Consider the following 18,865-nt stretch of genomic DNA (forward strand, 5'->3'; position numbering starts at 1 on the left):
TGTTCTTTCTCGCTTTTCATAATCAAATTCTTAACCGACCCACCCCTAATCCGCTTGTCAATATAACATATATTCAAATGTTCAGTGGGCTGGATTTCAAGGTGTAGCAAATGTAAGTGGAAGCAATGTCATCTCACCTTTCCACCTCAGCGAGCTTGTCCTCATCAGCCCTTGATATGCAGGTAGGTCAACATGTAGAGACAGCCATCTGCCCTCGAGCTCTCCCTCCAGACACGCAGGCGGTCACTTTACATCGCAAACCCCTGCGAATGCATCTCACTGTGGGGTTATTATTAGAAGCACTCTTGTCTTATAGCCCACATTATTATCATAACTGACAGGATGTGCATTAGTTACTCCGGCCTCCGCAGCAGATTGGCCATAATGTTGACACACTAGCAAACAGGCCATTTTGGAATACAACATGAGGAGCGAAGAACCTGAGGCAGCTGTAGGGCTTTCATGTGTAATAGTCCCAGCTCAAGTTCCCATGAAAGAGGCACTAATGGGTTAACAGTAGAAATGAGAGGGGAAGAGAGGGAAAATCAATGCTTTTGTTGAGGGGAAGAAAGAAAGGCTTTCACAGGTCTATGTATCATTAAGCAATTGAGAAAGCTAATTAGAGTGGGGGGAAAAGATGTGCAGATCTCACAGCTAATTATTTCCATGGCAACCACAGCTCCTGTAGATGATCTGAGGTAGGGTTTCGGCTGGAGAGACGGCCAGTTGAACAACAGAACGAGAGAGACCCCTAGTGGAGTAAAATGAGCATGTTCATGAGAAGCTGTAGACTCAACATATGAATTAAAAAAAAGAAAAAAGAAAAAACAACTAACAGTTTTAAAAACAGAACACAAATCAGATTAAAGTAAGCATCTTAGTACGGACAATAAACATTCTGAGAACAGTTGCTGATATGAACTGATATATAATTAGGTAAAACTGTTTTTGAGGCTTTCATTTTGCCCTGTGGAGGAATGGTTTTCATCTAAGAGCATAATAAAGAATTTAACTCAGCTTAAATCTTAAATAAAGAAAACAAAATTCCAGGCACCATCTTAATAACTACACACAGAAACCTGTGAATCGTTGAGTCGTGGCATTTGTGTGGATGCCTCTTGACACACCATCCATCCAAACACCTTTGCAGGCCAAGAACACCCCTCCTCATGGCAACTGCACTTCCTGTTGGCAGTTTTTGAGGTGAGGAAGGACGCATTGTCCTGGCATAAGGGAGTCTTGTGCCATGAGGGGGTAAACTTAGTATGCAATGGTATTTAGGTGGTTGGTGCGTATATAGGGGCATCCGCAAAAGAGTCCGGAACCCAAGTCTTCCTAGTAGAACATTACATTCTGATAAAATCAATGTTATTCACTTCACTTCTCAGTGGTTATGATGATGTGGCTGTCCGGTAAATACCATGTTGGAAAAAACCTATTATTATCAAAAATATTACTTTAGCAGTACTTATTTTACCAAAGCATTCTTTTACTGCTTTACACTCATTGCAGGCACCATCTTCTTACATTTCTTCTATTCATTTCCAAACACAGCAATATTTTTTCTTCTTTACACATAGCAAACTCTACTGCACAGGAGAGGATTTCTGCAGGTGCACCCTTATGAATATACGATGAATTTAATAACTTATATTAAATAGCAATGACTTTAAACACATCTCTGCTGTATTCATTGGTGAAACTGTAATAAGGCTAAACTTTTGTGACCATGCTATGGTGGAAACTCATGCAGTAACATTTTGTAGACACTCAAGAGTCAATTACCACGTAAAATAACAAACAACCAGGAGTGTAGCACTTAAGTCAAAGTTGCAATGTATTTAATGAAAAAGGGAGAATGGAAACATGGTATAAAAATGGAAGTCTAATTTGTCCATCATAGTCAAAGATGTCATTCAATGTCTCTGTTTGCTGGGGTCAATCTTCTCCAGGTGAACCAGGGGTTTGAGTTGCTCGGCAAAGCTGCGCATGTCCTCCGAAACAGTGTCCTGGCCAGCAGGAGCCAACACACTCAGCTCCACCAGGTACGAAAGTGATAGCCGTTCTGTGTTGTCTGTGTTCCCCGGCACAAGGATGCGCGACAGCTTGCTCACTACAATTTTCATAGCACCTTTGCGGAATATGTGGCCATTGGCCACAAATTCATGGTCCATGCGGAAGCCCATCTCATTCAGAAACTCTGGCAGGCTGTGAGAAGCAGCCACGTCAACACAGTTGCGCACCAGAGCATGGCGACTCTTGTCTCCCACTTCAGGTTGGCCAAGGTAGCGTAGGTGCCATGGAGACGTTGGGTGGGAGAGGGAGCGTCGGGCACGCAGGATGAAAGGGTTTCCTTGTTGGCCCTTGAGAAGATAAACCAATTCATGATCTGTAAAGGTCTCAGGTTCCATGTTGTCACACAGACCTCGAAGGCGATGCAAGAGGCTTTCCAGGGCCTGGTCTAGCACACTGCCTGAATTATTAAAGAGTGAGAGAAAAATGTGCATGAATATATGAGGGTCATGTTAACGATGTGATGCACTGATCTAGACGACATACTATATTTTATTTAGAGCTGTAATTCAAGTATACACTTTCATTATGAACACTGCAAAACCTCTAACATTAAAGCTGAGACAGATAGAAAATAGACTTTTGTAACAAACACAGCAGATTTAAGATCTTTTGCGACCCCTGCCATGCTGACAATATTGCACTCTCATAAAACATTGTAATACAACAGTCCTGCAAAAAAAGCCCATCCGCCTGAAGGTTATAAAAAGTGTTGATTCAAATCCATGGTAAGACTGTAATTTATGGTAATAGGGAATTGCTGCGTTTTAATGACTTTCTAATGTCTTCTCTGCCTTATTTATATGAATGTGGGCAGACTATCATTTCATGCCTGAGATATCAGACGAGAGATATCTTTTGAAAGAATAGTGTTCATCCTGCTATGACAGTTCCAGAGAATATTTATGCCAAAAAACAAAATTGCTGTTCTTGGAGCTTTTTGTGCTCCAACAGCTCACTGCAGCACTTTGTGTTGGTATTCCCATTATTTTGTCACCCATCTCTATTCCACATTACTGTTCTCAGAAGACAGGAATGCCATATTTTATCACATCTCTCTATCACACCTTTTCAATGCCATAGTAGTGTTGTAAAACTTGTTACTCATCACAACTTTTCTTAGTATCACTTGGTACAAAAAGTCATACTGGAGTAGAAATAAAAATATCATGTCAAAATATGACTTTGGTAAAAGTGAAACTCACTCATAAAAATATCAATTGAGATAAAAGTATTAAAATATTTGATAGTAAATGTAATGAAGTACCATAACTATTTTTTGGTAATAGATGTCTCAAAACTACAAGTAAATTAAATGTATATTTACATGTATGTATGCATGTATGTATGTAGATTATCAGCTCTGACAGTCAGCACTTTTCTTATTCCAGGAACAAGTGTTTCTTTTATGTGATTGCTGACAAAAATAAATTAATTCAAAAATGTATTACGTTGGCTCTGATTCAGGATGCAATCTGCAAAGTAACAAGTAACTTAAGTTATCAGATACATATAGGGGAGTAAAATACAATATTTGCCTCCAAGATTCAGTGTCATTGGAGTATAAAGTAAAATATAATAGAAAAAAACTTAAGTACAAGTGTCTTAAATATTGCAACATGTAGTTTTGAGGAAGACATTGTATCCAGAAGAGTTTGAATTTCTTCTCTAAAACTACTGCACGTTTAAGTACAGTACTTGAGTAAATGTATTTAGTTACATTCCTTCACTGGCATCACCATCTGTTTATGGGTGAGTCTAATTGTTACATCTCATCTCATCAGCTGTGGGTGTTTCTATCATAGCTTACCTTGCAGCAGGTATTCCATCATATTGATTGTGCCCCCGGTGACAGGCATCACTGTAACTGGTGGAGCTTCCATCTTTTCCCCAGGTACTAAGTGGTTTTTATATCTGGGGAGGAAAATAGTGTTAGCTAGCTTAACGTTACATCCACGGCTCGGAGGCAGCGTCTTCATTCAACCGTCACCAACGTTTTAATACAGCACGTTACCTAGCGACCGGTGTTAGCTAGCTAGCTGTAAATGTAGAGATAGCTAACTAGCTAGCGTAATTCGTTTAACAGCAAACGCTAACTCTGACTCGCTTGATTACCTGAAACACTCCGAACATCAAAATGCAGCAGTCCACTGTCGTCGGTAGAGCCTCCGCAGTAACGACCGAGGATCCGGTAGGCCTCACTCGCTTTTTCAGTCAACAAACCGCTGGTAGCTATGCAGCCGGCTAGCTAGCTAACACCTAGCTCGGTTTGATATCATTAGTTAGCTACGAGAAAGCTAAGCTGTGCTACCCAGTCTATGTGGGAGAACAAAGAGCCGGTTCAAAGAAAACCAAGAAAACCAAATTACTGGGTTATTTATTAGAGGAAGAACGAGCACAGCCGGCAAACGAAAAGCATCCTACATTTCTCTCTCTTGTTCGCTTCGCGGTGTTTGGCATCCAACTTTGAGGCGCATTACAGCCACCTGCTGGACTCGAGCACAGCTATTTTCATGGGCAGCGAGTGATGGAAAAATTAGTTATTACTCAACTTGGCTGCATATGCAAAATGAAAGTCCTGCACACGATTTTTTTCCCCCCCAAGTGGGTAATGTAAAATAGTAACACTATAACGTCCCCCTTTCAGTGTGTAGGCATTATCATTAACGATGCATTCACATGTAAGACAGTGTGTAAGCGATGCATCCCAAATCTTCCTAAAATGCAGAAGTTATCACCAACACATTCTCAAAGAATCAAAGTAAAAGTGCTCTTCAGTTCGTAAATCTGTCATGTACGTTATTGTTTAATTATTACTGCTGCTTGTTACTGTTTAAAATGTGAGCCATAATCCTTGTTGTAGCTGTTTGAGGTGGAGATGATTTTGACTACTTCATGTGGTCTTGTATATCTTAATAACAATGATATTTGAGAAGGTGATCATAGGTATAATAGTTAATATCTGAAACTGTAAAGTCATTACCACTCTCAGATAAATCAAATGGAATATAAAGTATAGCATTTCTCTCTAAGAGGCAGTGAAGTAGAAGTGCAAATTATCATAAAATGGAAATACTAAGTGAATAGGCTGAGTTGCTTTCCAGCACAGTGTGTAAGCAGCCTTAAATAAATCACGATATACCCTTAAAATGTAGTTAAATACAACAGTACGTGCATGAATGTAAAATAATTGTCCAGCCCAAGGTTCATCTGGACCAATATCAATATTTTGTTCTGGATCATCTGAAATGTGCCCTCTATTTTCAGAAGTTAAAAGGAATGTGTTTCGTTGGCTAAAGAAAAAAAAGGAGAGACAGACTAATAACGTACATTTTTTTTTTATTATTGTGCAGACAGCTCATATGGGTCACTTCACTCAAATAGGAAAGTTCCTAATCAGAAAAGATCCAATGCTTCAAACTTTCCCTTGAGATCTGCGTGGGTGAAATCACAAACAATTTTCACCACCACAGAGAAGTCATTTTTTTGAGTAATAAATTACTTCATCATATGATGAGTGGGGGTGGGAACCATCATTGATTTAAGACCCTTTTTTCTCAAATTTCAAATCACTATATAAACATTCAGTGTAAGTCATATGGACGTCTGTTTTCTCGGCAGGTCTCCTGATGACAATCGATGAATAAATCACTGAAGTCTCCTCTTCTGCCTGCAGCAAGAAGTAAGAAGTGCCATCAACCAAACAAGAAAACGTACACGCACCGTTTTTTTTTCTTCTTCTTTTATTGCTGCATGGTTGACAGTATTACGTCATCATATATTGCTTACCGTTCCTTTGAAGCCACAGCAACACGGGTGAATAGGAAACGCTTAAAGAGATGGAAATAGAAACAGAATCAGGCAGGACCCACAGCCAACATGAGACCACTGAGCAAGCGTTAAACAGGAAGTTTAAAAAGACAAAGAGCTGCATTTCATTACCTGCTCGCAATCTTGGTCTAAGGAAGCAAATTAAAAGTACCATTAAAATAAGACACATAAGGGCTGCTGCAGTTGTTCCATAAATAAGAATTTGATTTCCAGGCTCTGTAGGTGTATCTGTAAAAACAAAAAAACACAAGCATTGATACGCCTTTAATTCAGGTCAAGAGCCTCTTAAAGAAGGCTATGGCGAATTCACCCACCTGTTGTTGTATTTAAAGCTTTTAATGGTCGTTGAGTGCTGTGAACTGAATGGCTTCTATCAAAAACCTGCTTTGTGCTGCAGTTTAAAGACCCATACTGATCTACAGTCACCGTCCTCGTTTCTGTCTTCACATTTGATGCGTCGTTGGGTTTGATGTCACTGAAATCCATGTCACACAGCATATCACAAGAAACAGGGGACTCCTCACTGTGTACTATAAAAGGGCCAAAAAAAGGAACAACAATTTTTCACCTGGGGTTCAGTGATACAGCCTTGAAATAATGTTGTAATATTTTTTTTATACATGTCATAGAGTACACTACATATTGACATTTTGAAATTTCATCCAAAGCACTTCATAAATGGTAAAATCAGTGGACAAAATCAAATATCACATTTTTCGACAAACAACCTTAGTATATCACAATTTCAACAGTATTTATGGATTACTGGATTACTTCCACAAAATACAACAAAAAGAAAAAAATGTAAACAATAAATCATCATTAGTAATGTGGATATAATGACAAAGCGGGTCAAGTACTGGAACAAGTGAAACAGTCTGGTACATTCAAAAAATTACAAGGTTTTAAAACAAGGGAAAAACAACATTTAGGCCATCTCAAAATAACAATATAATATTGATATATTGCCAGGCACTAGTTACAGGGCTGAATTTTTGACATAAGACATTCTATGTGTGTGGTGTTTTTTTCTTACCTGTAAATACACACAAGTTGATAGTAAGTAGCTTCTGCCAATGTCCATCACATCGACTTGACCAGCACGTATATTTCCCAGCATCTGCTCTTTCGACATTTACAATGTGTATAGATTTGTTGGAAGTCACAATGTCTGATTCCAGTCTTTGTATTGAATTCGTGTTACGTGCTTCAAAAGTCCATTTTAACTCCGTCAATTGACCTTGACAGGAGGGATGAGTAAAATTGCTGCCCGCAGCAACGTCGATTGTTGTATAAGTTTCTTTCAGAATTGCTGAAAAAAAAAGGTATTGTTTGTTTGAGGATGGACTTTTACAAATTATTGAACTAAATATACAAAGTGTGTGGGTACTTCAGTTTTTATGAGAACAACAAAGACAATTAAAATTGCTCTGACCTTTGCTCAGAATAGTTTTGATCTGTTTATCCGAACAATCGTCTTGAAAACAAATTTCACACCAGTAAATGCCTTGATCCTCATCTGTTAGATGATGAATGTGCAGGGAACCGTTGGACAGCACCGTCATTCTGGTCCGAAAAAGCTCATGATAGCGTGGTACTCCTTTCTTACCTTTAACAAATAAATCGATTTTTTTGCTATATTCATCTTTCTTGTACAACCACTTCAAAGAGGTTGAGTCACTTCTGTTCCATTGACATGGTATCACGGCTCGACATCCCAGCATGACTTGAAGGTGATTTGTGGCTGCCAAAATACATTTATTATGTTATACACTCATAGTAGCTCGAAATTCTACAATATGAATTATGTATTGATATACAACAGTAACTCCCTAGAAGTGTATTGTGAATGCAGTGTAATATCAATGATTCATTGAGTTACTTACTGTGTCCTGCAGCAAAAACTGGTATGTTCCATATAATCAGTAGAAAAATAAAGCCTCTTTGCATCATTCTCAAAGCACTTGCGTTTCTGCTGAAATAAAGAAAATAAGGAACCGATCGAAACATCCCCTCAGTGGGTACGCTTCAAAATACAGATCAGAGGCTCTGAATCGCATCGCAGGGTTTTAGTCTGAGTGTAACGTCAAGGTTCAAGCTGACACATCGAAAGTGGTCTAACACTCAGTGCAGAGGAAATCTACTGTGGCTTTCACCCACACTGTTTTTCTGATTGGGTGGCTTTTATTCTACTCGTTGCATTAGCATAGGTGTTGGATTACAATATGCGCAACAGTAACAAGTGTCGTTTTTCATATCAAAAGTGTCAGTTTGTACCCACTGGTTTTCATACATCTACTGTAAGAGAATATTTGGTAATTATTTGAGTAAAACCAAAAAATTTAATAGTTGCAGCTAAGCTTAAAAGTGACTGGAGTTTCTTGCAGTGGCAGCTTTCTACATGAAATATTGTTTTATGCTCTGCAGGTGTTGTTCTTGAGGTTTATTTGAGCACTCTGGAAGTTCAAAGATCATTCTGACAGAGACCACTGATAAGGAGCGCGCTGTCTGGAAACTGAAACAAAAGTTTACACGACATGAACAATATGACTCCGATGTGTGAGTCACACAAAAACACTTACTCGTGCTTACTAATGCGGTACAATTTTAACGTTCTTTTGAGCTTTGATTTTGACTTGTTGCGCAGTCCTGAATTTGAATAAATACATATTGTAGATACTTCCACCAAAGAGGTTATATGTTAATTTGTTTTGTTGGTTGGTTGGTTAGTCAGCAGGTTTACACGAAAAGTGCCACTTGGATTTTCATGAAACCTGAATCGAGGATGGTTCTGATTTATATGCTGATAAGGGTTTTTTTTCTTCTTCTTGTTACAGTTTTTTGTTGATGTACAAAAGGGGACTGGTGGGCGTTGGGCGGATGTTAGGTCTAGTCAGTGCTATTCTAGCTTGAGCTTGATGAACAGCATTGCAACATCATTACCCAAGCAGACCTTAGGAACCAAAAAAAACAAAAACATATACACACTTGTATGTTCTTATCCTTTGCAATTAAATCATAGCACTTATGCACTTAAGGTATCCTTGATGAATAGCAGCTACTATACTTAGATGAGGGCTTGTAAATTGTTTCTGTGTTTTTCTTTTTTACTCTATATCGAAAGTGATATGTTGTTGTTTCTTTGTTGTGACAGATGTACTTATTGTAAGTCGCTTTGGACAAAAATGTCTCCTAAATGCCCTAAATGTAAATGTTATATAAATGTAGATACAAAAGCTCATGCATTCCCATATCAGTGAATCTCCTAAAATCAGGCCATAAGACAGAGGTATGGTGAGGGTGAGGGGTGTTGTGTGTTTAGCACACACTGTATTGTTTTGTACTGTCTCTTGATGTATGTACAAGACAAATCTCCCTCGGAGCAAATGGATGAATCTTGAAATCTTGAATCACTAACGTACAAAATGGCGCACACTGAACACGTGTGCATCAGTAACAAGTGTGTCAATGTAAGTGCTGTATCATAGGCAACTGTAGATAAATCAGTTTCTTAAAGACGTTTCACCTCTCAACTGAGAGGCTTCTTCACTTCTAACTAACTGGAGGGGAGTTTGCAGGCTTTGTGTGGGAGTGTCCTTACAGTCATTAAGGTCATGTGTGAGCTCTGAGTTTCAGACCACTTTCGGGTCATTGACCCGACCCGCTTACATGTTGGTTTCTAAGGCTAGGTGAGCCCAGATGTGAATGATTGTTAAGCTGTCTGGGGAGGGAGCTCTGTACTGTATTGTAGGTGGTTGAAAGGTATTGTCGTGGGCCACCTCCTCTTTTCAAAGATGGCCGTTCCAGATTGACATAGATGGATTCTTTTACTCCTCTTTCAAACGGTCATCTGTCGTCTCTGGCCAAGATGTTGACATTGTGATTTTTTTTTTCTTTTTTTTTTTGACAGGGAGTTTTGTGTATGATTTCTCATTCAAAACAATTTGTACTCACTCCTGTGTATGCTCTGTAATGTAGTATACTGTTCACACTGAGAACCAAATCACACACATACTTATATATAAACATTTTAAATACATTGTCACATTCACAACACATACTGTATATTCTAATGTATCAAAAAAAATCCCACACATCATTTTATTCAAATTAAACAGTTTCATGTCACTTTAAATGTCACATCCTGACCGTCTGTTGACTGGAAAAAAAAATAAAAAATTAACAAGACCTCTTCACCGCCTACTTGTCGGACGCGCAGCACGTCCGAACCGGGCAGATTCTCCGCCCCGCGCCGATTACGTCATACGCATAACCGGGCTCCTGCCTTCCACACATGAGCGCCTTTGCTGAGTTGCGCTGTTGATCATCCAGCAGGAATCCTCTCTCCAGCTCTCTCCTCCGGCCCCGTTACAGGCACCGCAGTCATGGAGTTCACCGAAGCCTTGGCGAAACTGCAGCCGTGCTGGCCTCGCATGCATCACTTGTTTGCCTTACTTTGTCTCGTGGCCGTCGTCTACAAATTGACCACCCTGCTCGTCAAACAGAGGGACACGATCCGCGGCTTTGCAGCTTTTCCGTCACCACCTTCACACTGGCTCTTTGGACATGTTTTCGAGGTAATGCAGTCTGCAGTCTCTCTAGCGACCGTCAACAAAGCAGCGAGTAAACACAAGCCCGCACAGTGTAGTTGCAGTATGAAGTGCAAAAGTGTAACGACCTATTGTTCCACTTTATAAAGGGTTTAATACGCATTTAAAAGTATTTATTGAACTATTTATAACTTTCATAGACCAGTAACGGATTGCTTTGAGTTTTTAGACACTAGTTTATTTGGCTGTTTTTTGTAGAGCCATTCTGTTTACTGGAGACGTCAAGTACGACTTCAAATTGCAGTTGTGTGTACATTGTGGTTTTGCAACTTTTAAGTAAGCAGATATGCTTCCTTTCTAACTGCTTATTAGAAGCACTGTAAAAAGTACCCAAAAGTTATTCTCAAGTAAACGTAGAGACATCAAATTAAAGTATTACTTTGGTAAAACTGACGATTCGATTCGATTTACGATTCAGCTGTCAACAATTCAAATGCAAAACGATTCTTGATGCATCTCACTGTATGGCATCCTCAGTGATTATATTACCTTATGTGGCTAGTTTTTCATCATTTAAATTCTCCCTTTTTATTCATAAAGTCCTCCCAATAATCAGACAACAGCAGTCTACACAATAATCACTGCATCTTTTTCAATATCTGTACCTCAGTAGTTAAACATTTATCCATCTGCAGTGCCTTTGACATTTGTTGTAATCTACAATATTATTGTTTTCACATGGCAGCTTCAAGATAAGGCTTTTATTGACTCTGCTGCACACACCTCTCCCAGAGCTGGACATCAGAGATGACAGCACCTCCTCAGATCTTGGCTGATTAGCTGGGTTTGCTGTTATCATTTGTGGCTGCAGACGTTGGCTACAGGTGAAAATGGCTAATGTGATTAATAATTGTTGTGAGGCAGAAGTCACGCTCAGCCTGAGCCTTGTCCACTTCGTTTCAAAAAAATTAGTTTGTATTATCTTTCGCAGGTGATCTCTGCCTTCCTCCGAGATCCCTCCTTCATAAATAACATATGGCTAATGTCTTCCCACAATTCAAAGCATGGGAGCAAATCAGCAACATAACTTTATTGTCCAGCTGATTCCGTACAATCAACAATCAACATGAGCTGCAGACTCTCGATTATGCACTCTGCATCGATGCAGAATCTTCCATGTCCACATCGTGATGCATCTTATAATGGAGACATTTCCACACCTCTAATATGATTAGCACTCGGGTTAAGGTCATAAACTATCAAATATTAAATGTACTTAAGCATCAAAAGTAACTGTCTGGCAATAAATGTACTTACAAAATTAACAAGGCTAATTTATTTATCATATAACAACACCAGGGTTACCAAACAAAATTTGAGTCCCTCTTAGGTACATTACAGAAAAAGGATCCAAAAACAAACATAAGTGGAATTTGGAGGATTAATGTAGGAGTCCAGCAGCTTGAGGAGTGAAGCTGCTGGGCTGGTGGTGTGGCAGCGGACACTTCTGTATCTCTTGTCGGATGACAGCAGGTTGAACACGAAGTGGCTGTGGGGTGGGTGTTGCCTTTACGCCCCTCACCGATATCACTGATGCTCGGTAGGTAGGTGTGAATGAAGTTCTGAGCAGTGTCAATCACCCGCTGCAGAGCCCTCCTGTCCTGAGCCATGCATGAACATCATTTTTTGCAAAGCAGCCGATGATGATGGTGTCGACTTTATACTCAATAACAGACTACACACAGCCCTGGGTGGGCTCCAGTGTTTAGCACTAACTTGGTGGTGGTGTTCTGCTTGTGAGTAAGTCCAATATTTGGTTGCAGGGTGTGGTTTTAAGCCCACAGGGTTAAACTTTCCAATCAGCTTCATGGGTGAGATTGCATTAAATACTGACCTGAAGTCAACAAACAGCACCCTGATGAAGCTTTCGTTATTTATAAGGTGTGTGAAGAATGAGTGGAGGGCAGTGGATATGGCATCCTTTTTGGATCTGTTTGTTCTGAATGCATTCTCATGAGGGTCCCGGCTGGCAGGGATGTTGTGTTTGATGTGCTTGAGAACCAGTTCCCTGACACAAATTCAACAACTGGTGAACACAATCCATCCACTGTCCCTGCAACTGTTTAGAATCTGGTTGTCGATAATAAAGTAACTAGTTACTAAAGTTATCATATAAATGTCATGGAGTAAGAAATACAAGTGGAGTATAAAGTAGCAGAAAATGGAGATACTGAAGTAAAGATAAAGTAACTCAAAATTGTACTGAAATACAATACTTCAGTAAATGCACACTAGAGTAGCAAAGCATGCAGACAACAGGAGGCACAGGTGTTTGTCACACTTCTTGTTTTAATTTTTCTTTCAGTTTAAACAAGATGGGACAGACCTGGACACATTATTGAAATGGGCAGAGCAGTACCCTTATGCTTTCCCGTTGTGGTTTGGTCCCTTTGTTTGTATCCTCAACATTCACCATCCAGATTACGTGAAAGCCATACTGGCAACAGCAGGTGTGTGAGCGACTATTTTTATCTTTGTCCGTCCTGTTTTTTTTTGTATACTTTACATTTACTTTGAACACTCATGATAGTATTTGTGTGTTTTTGATATTTAATAGAGTTATTTATTTTAAGCACTGTTCTTTATAATGTTTGGTTTTATTTGTGTACTGCTGCTGTGGCATGAACATATAAGAATCTGTCTATCTGTGTCTGTCTCATGGGCCCATTTACTACATTTTTACATCTCAGAAATAAATGTAACAAATTGTTTGTTTCTTTCCTTACAGAGCCCAAAGATGATCTTGCATATAGGTTTCTTGAGTCTTGGATTGGTAAAACTGCTTTCCCTATCTTCCAGAGCATATGTTGGCTTATTGCATAGCTGGTTAGCTGCTTTACTCAAACACATGGGGTCTGTTTCTGTGTTCAGGGGATGGCTTATTGGTGTCGAAAGGTCAGAAGTGGTTTCGTCACAGAAGGCTCCTCACCCCAGGTTTCCACTATGATGTTTTGAAACCGTACATAAAACTGATGTCCGATTCTGCAAAAACTATGTTGGTATGTAAATTACAGTTTAGATGTGACAGTCGTAATTTATAATAAGAAAATAAAGACCATGATATTGATGTTAAAGTTAAAAAAAATCTTGGTTTTGGTCACCCAGATGACATATTTTAGTGTCGAGTGCATTGGAGGTTTTTTTTTTTCCATCTCCTGCCGAGAAGTCACATCTGTTCTCTTGCTGTTGCCAGGACAAGTGGGAGCGTTATGCAAACACCGACAAGTCCTTTGAGTTGTTTGAACACGTGAGCCTCATGACACTGGACAGCATCTTGAAGTGTGCCTTCAGCTACGACAGCAACTGCCAGACCGAGGGGTGAGTCCACACATACAAATATTTTCCCACCATTCATAATTATGTTCACAGTTGTGTACCACTTCAGATGTGTGAATTGTGAGCGGAGAAGACGTAGTTATTAATTTTCCCACATTCTCATTTCAGTGGAACAAATGCATACATCAAAGCAGTGTATGAGCTCAGCAATCTGATCAACTTGCGGTTCAGGACGTTTCCATATCACAGTGACCTCATTTTCTACCTCAGCCCACATGGCTACAGGCTCAGAAAAGCATGCTCGGTGACTCACAATCACACTAGTAAGATCTGAGCATATACTTTGATTAATGTCAATCTTAAACTATTTGCTAAATTATCTTTCACATCCAACCCACAGCCCAGCCATGCACTGAGCTTTTGGTATACACAGTCGATATCTTACATGTTGTTGTATGTGAGGAGTTAGTCTCCAAAAATACTCATTCATTATCTTGTCTTTTTTTTAGGGGAAGTCATAAGAAAAAGGAAAGAAGCACTAAAGGAAGAGAAGGAGCTGGACCGCATACAGGCAAAGAGAAACTTGGACTTCCTGGACATCCTTCTCTTGGCAAGAGTATGTGGTTAAAAACATCACACTGACAAAAGGGACAGTAGGGATAACCACACAGACATGTATAATAATAAAAATGATATATTTGAAAAAAAAGCAATGAAAAATAACACAGATGAACAATAAAAAACTATAATAAAGCTTGTATTAGAGATTTGGCTTTAATCTGCAAACATGCGTAGGTGGAGAAATCCCAGTGCAAAGGGAAACAAAGAGCACTGTCTCATGTCCAGCATATCAATTGCTAGTTATACAAAGACAACACTCAGGATTTTTTTCCTCTTATGAGGAAGCAGCAATATAGAACAAAGCTGCTTACTGCAAACATCCCTGAGCTGTCCCAGCCTGACCTACCTCAACATTCCTGCAGTCGTACAAGCCTGTCCATGTTAATTTTTTCTTACCACATATAAAGTTAAGACAGCATTAAATGTTAATTAAGGTAAGTCAGTATAGCAAGGCACACATTAATTTATTCCCCACGAGGATAGTACGCAATGTTCTTACATATGAGATGTTGACCATAAATCTCATAGCAAACAATTATTTTCTATGTAAATAGAAGTAGGTTGAGTAAAGGCGTCCTCAACTTAAACTTCCATTTCAACTTTATTTGTCCCTTAAGTGCAACTGGTTTTGCAGCAAGACTTCAAACAGGACTCCAGGCAGGGGTGGGGCTGTGAAAGTCGTGGCCTTGTTCCTACGCCTATCTGTGCCGTAATCTGACCCTCTGTTCTCTTTTTTTAGTAGCCAGGCTGGCCATGTGTGAGTAATAGTGCTCATGCATGTTGGTGTGCACCTTTTATGCATATCAGTCAGTGTTTCCCACAGATTGATAGCCACAGGGTAACAGAACAATACCATAAGGAGGCCTACGTTAAACAGGAGATCAGTTTGCATTTACAGAAGGGGCCCTATTATCAGAGCAGATACAGGTACGGAGGGTTAGAGCGAGGGGAGAGAGTTCACTAGTTAATTGATACGGATGGTATCATTTTGTCACATGGTTAAAAAACAAAATGGCCCCGGTATGCTTTGCCAGCTTTTAATACACTTTAGACTTTACTTGGGCAGCATGCCTGACAAAGTTTATGTGTGAGAAACAGGGTGCCACAGGTATATGAGAGAGGTGTTTAGACAGTATGTGGTGGCCAATGATGTTGTGGCGGGCGGCTACAAAAAAATTCAGTATGATAAAATAGGTTTCTGAATACATTTGAGAAGAAAACAGCGACGTTTCGCCTAATTTTACAGTTTCGTGAGTAGTGTCTGTTCCATCCTGTTCAGAAGGCTGATCATTACCATGTTACCACTTAAACATTAGAAACACTTGCAAACTAACTGGTTACCATCAACAACTGTTAATGTAAAAATTTTCATTAAGACACAATACGCTACCTAGTATCTCCTCTGAAACTCTGTTATGTTAATGAAATCTCGTCAGTCAAAACATGAGTGCCTGATTTCCAGTTAGTCCCAGTCTCCTCCTTTTCTCATTTCCTTAGTCTCTGCCACTCCATCTTTGACCTAGTGAAGTAGTAGATATTCTGGGTTACCTGTGAGACGTCCCATGCTCAACATGAACCAGACAGCTATTATCTTTATTGTGTATTTTATGCTCTATAGTTCAGTGCTCTACGAATACAATAGACAATAGATTTTTCTCTTAGTTGTAGTCGTTGTTGTAGTAGTCATACTTGTAGGAGTAGTGACACTTCAGCAATCAGTTATTTATTCCTTGTTTATTTAATCATTTTGTCTTCATCTCTCTTTCAGGATGAGAACCAGCAGGGTCTCTCAGATGAAGACATACGAGCAGAAGTGGACACCTTCATGTTTGAGGGCCATGACACCACAGCCAGTGGCCTCTCTTTCATCTTCTACAATCTGGCCGCCCACCCAGAGCACCAGAAGATGTGCAGGGAAGAGATCATGCAAGCCTTAGACGGCAAGGACACCATGGCGTGGTAGGCTTACGTGTTGAAAACATTGTTATTTGCACAGCGAGTCAGTCACACCAGCTTGTTTAGGCCATCACTGTGTTATTTTAGAATATCAAGAACTAACACAAAGTGTCCGTCTTATTTTAAGGGAGGATCTAAGTAAGATTCCATACACTACAATGTGCATAAAAGAATCACTCCGTCTGTACCCACCTGTGCCAGGAATGAACAGAAAAATCACCAAGCCCATTACCTTTTGTGATGGAAGGACTTTGCCAGCAGGTTTGTTATTATTGTTTTGCAGTGGTTTCCAGCGGTAAAAGATAAGATATTAACTTTTGTCTCAGTTGATTTTACTCAATTGACCTGTGGCCTTAGTTTTGGTTTAACAATGTCAGTCTTGCACAACATGCGACCTACAATTTTACCTGGCTGTTTCCCTTTGAAAAGCTTTAACGTTGTTAAAACCATTTTATTGCATTTTGTCTGATGGTGTCAGAACCATTATATTCTGTTTCGCGGGTTTAACTCAACTCTTATATTAAATTGTTAGATTGTTAGATTTACATCCAAGGCTCAATGTTTTTTTGTTTTTGTTTTTTTTTTATGGCTGCCCCATTATGAATAAAATGAAGATAATCCAGATGTCTTTTGCATAATTTCACACACATATCCCCAAAGTTGTGGGGTTGTGATGAATGTTCAATGTCATAATGAAACTCTGGTCAGGAGTCAGGCTGTTGCTTGTTTGTAGCAGTGCCTTCACAAATTGTATCACACTTAAATATATAAAGGTATCTGTACAATCCGAAACTTAAACACACGTTCTATTTTTGTTGTTTTTTTTGTAGGAAGTTTTGTTGGAACAAGTGTGTATGGGGTTCACAGGAATGCAGCAGTCTGGGAAAACCCTGATGTAAGTCAAGATGTCATTCTGAGCAAATTTTCCTGAAGTGAGAGCATCAGCTGTGCCCACTCGCTGCATGGTGTCCCTCTTTGATATGCTGGCTCAACACCTTTTATGTAAAATGTGTCAAATAATCGATGTGACATAGTCATTAAACTGGTGCTTGATTTAATAATCGTAGTGTGTCCTGGTTGGCTGGAGCCACGCTGGCTTAAGTGTTTTTTCCACTTGGTCTCAACATAGGTCTTTGACCCGCTGCGTTTCCTGCCAGAGAATGCTTCCAGGAGGTCACCTCATGCTTTTGTGCCCTTCTCTGCTGGGCCAAGGTTTGTATACACCTGATACCCTCTGACCAGCCCACTAAACACTAGGAAAGAAGGTTCTCAGTTTACAGCTACTCGCCGACTATTGATTTAACCAACAATTGTTTACTGCATGTGAATGTTTAACATGGCACCAGCGCCCTTGTTCACCAAATGATTTATTAGTGGTTAGAGTAAACATGAGACGGGCAGAACAGTGCGATCTAGGATCTGTCCAATTTAAAAAGTACATCCCCCAAAAAGTAAATACTCCTACCAACTCCTCAAAAACAGACATTTTGGGATGGCGGCGAACCTGACGTACAATCCCGGAAAAGTTTTAATGTCGATGGTGGATTTTGAGTAAGAGTAAAATCTGAGTGAAGTTTGCAAAAAAGGAAAAAAGAAACTCGTTTTATTTCATAGACTGAAAACAGCTGTAAAACTGTGTAAAAGCAAGCTGGCATAAAATAATCTCCTTCCCTCACGATGCAGAAATATATAACAATAATTAACATATGTTCTTGTCCACTTTATTCTAATATTATGTCAATTCTTGTACTGAGTTGTTGTCCTCTTGTTGTCCTCTGTTTTAACTTAGTCATTTAACGTATCGTCATGATCCTCACGATGCTGCTAATTCATATGGTTTCCTTCCTCAGAAACTGCATTGGCCAGAATTTTGCCATGAATGAGTTAAAAGTGGCGACTGCCCTGACACTGAAGAGATACGAGCTGATAGAGGACCCCACTTGTAAACCCAAGATCATTCCCAGACTGGTGCTGCGCTCACTCAACGGCATCCACATCAAGATCAGATCTGTCGAGCCAAACATGTAAAGGGAGGCCTACAGGGAATGCTGTTAACCTGGAAAATATATCAGTAATGGGAAAATTTGAGTACTTTCACTGACAATATTTCACGCTGTCATAGAATCACAAATACTGATGATATTATATTGAGTGACTTGCTGATAAAGAAGTTGCATTTGTATTGCACTTAAGATCATGTTCTCACATTTAAAAAGGGTTTTCATGAAACTGAAAAATTTCTGCACTTTATACTTTAACAGGTAACAGTTGCACTAAATCTGTTTCTAATAAATAAGAAATGTTTGGGGGAAAAAATATTTTCCTGCATTCATTTGTAAATAAATGATCAAATATGACGTATTCAGGTGTCCTCATTTCTGAGTGTAAAGTGTTCTTCCGCTGTGTGAATAGCCATGTTGATCTATGATGAAAGTGTCTGTTTGTCTGTACGGCTTGGAATCAGCTAGGAAACAGACACCTAGTCAGTGTTCTACTCC

General features: G+C 39.5%; 3 protein-coding genes across 5 annotated transcripts; 1 reads left to right on the plus strand and 2 right to left on the minus strand.

Moving 5' to 3' along the window:
• Nucleotides 1-1,468: 1,468 nt before the first annotated feature.
• On the minus strand, nucleotides 1,469-4,584 carry med18 (mediator of RNA polymerase II transcription, subunit 18 homolog (yeast)). Its single transcript, XM_037073034.1, has 3 exons — nucleotides 4,189-4,584; nucleotides 3,884-3,987; nucleotides 1,469-2,473 (listed from the first exon to the last, which is right to left on the minus strand). Exons 2-3 carry the CDS (start codon nucleotides 3,954-3,956, stop codon nucleotides 1,917-1,919), a joined length of 630 nt encoding a protein of 209 aa, XP_036928929.1. The 5' UTR covers nucleotides 3,957-3,987; nucleotides 4,189-4,584; the 3' UTR covers nucleotides 1,469-1,916.
• Nucleotides 4,127-18,728, plus strand: LOC119005426 (cytochrome P450 4A6). 2 transcript variants are annotated; one of them, XM_037073024.1, is made up of 12 exons: nucleotides 4,127-4,264; nucleotides 5,695-5,755; nucleotides 13,243-13,287; nucleotides 13,386-13,513; nucleotides 13,708-13,832; nucleotides 13,959-14,113; nucleotides 14,300-14,406; nucleotides 16,180-16,370; nucleotides 16,495-16,628; nucleotides 17,198-17,262; nucleotides 17,497-17,579; nucleotides 18,218-18,728. In XM_037073024.1, the coding sequence occupies exons 2-12, from the start codon at nucleotides 5,713-5,715 to the stop codon at nucleotides 18,393-18,395; spliced, it is 1,254 nt and encodes a 417-aa protein (XP_036928919.1). In that variant the 5' UTR covers nucleotides 4,127-4,264; nucleotides 5,695-5,712; the 3' UTR covers nucleotides 18,396-18,728. The 2 variants fall into 2 exon arrangements, with proteins under 2 accessions (XP_036928919.1, XP_036928918.1); XM_037073023.1 differs by lacking the exons at nucleotides 4,127-4,264; nucleotides 5,695-5,755 and adding exons at nucleotides 10,194-10,481; nucleotides 12,820-12,964.
• On the minus strand, nucleotides 5,405-8,314 carry LOC119005429. 2 transcript variants are annotated; one of them, XM_037073029.1, is made up of 7 exons: nucleotides 7,791-8,314; nucleotides 7,340-7,648; nucleotides 6,941-7,216; nucleotides 6,219-6,434; nucleotides 6,016-6,132; nucleotides 5,863-5,903; nucleotides 5,405-5,743 (listed from the first exon to the last, which is right to left on the minus strand). In XM_037073029.1, the coding sequence occupies exons 1-7, from the start codon at nucleotides 7,912-7,914 to the stop codon at nucleotides 5,615-5,617; spliced, it is 1,212 nt and encodes a 403-aa protein (XP_036928924.1). In that variant the 5' UTR covers nucleotides 7,915-8,314; the 3' UTR covers nucleotides 5,405-5,614. The 2 variants fall into 2 exon arrangements, with proteins under 2 accessions (XP_036928924.1, XP_036928922.1); XM_037073027.1 differs by having other exon boundaries at nucleotides 5,863-6,132; nucleotides 7,791-8,307.
• Nucleotides 18,729-18,865: the final 137 nt, after the last annotated feature.

Source organism: Acanthopagrus latus, chromosome 17 (genome assembly GCF_904848185.1).
Source record: "Acanthopagrus latus isolate v.2019 chromosome 17, fAcaLat1.1, whole genome shotgun sequence".
Taxonomy (NCBI): domain Eukaryota; kingdom Metazoa; phylum Chordata; class Actinopteri; order Spariformes; family Sparidae; genus Acanthopagrus; species Acanthopagrus latus.

Bases quoted from the DNA above. Each gene is read 5' to 3' on its own strand.
- LOC119005426 (XM_037073023.1), top strand. From the start codon at position 10,290: ATGGAGTTCACCGAAGCCTTGGCGAAACTGCAGCCGTGCTGGCCTCGC. The intron at 10,482-12,819 runs GTAATGCAGTCT...TTTTTCTTTCAG, and splicing joins TCTTTGGACATGTTTTCGAG to TTTAAACAAGATGGGACAGA. The intron at 17,580-18,217 runs GTTTGTATACAC...TTCCTTCCTCAG, and splicing joins CCCTTCTCTGCTGGGCCAAG to AAACTGCATTGGCCAGAATT.
- med18 (XM_037073034.1), bottom strand. From the start codon at position 3,956: ATGGAAGCTCCACCAGTTACAGTGATGCCTGTCACCGGGGGCACAATC. The intron at 2,474-3,883 runs GTAAGCTATGAT...TTAATAATTCAG, and splicing joins GATGGAATACCTGCTGCAAG to GCAGTGTGCTAGACCAGGCC.
- LOC119005429 (XM_037073027.1), bottom strand. From the start codon at position 7,914: ATGTTTCGATCGGTTCCTTATTTTCTTTATTTCAGCAGAAACGCAAGT. The intron at 6,435-6,940 runs GTAAGAAAAAAA...GCCCTTTTATAG, and splicing joins CAACTTGTGTGTATTTACAG to TACACAGTGAGGAGTCCCCT. The intron at 6,133-6,218 runs GTGGGTGAATTC...TTGTTTTTACAG, and splicing joins AGCTTTAAATACAACAACAG to ATACACCTACAGAGCCTGGA.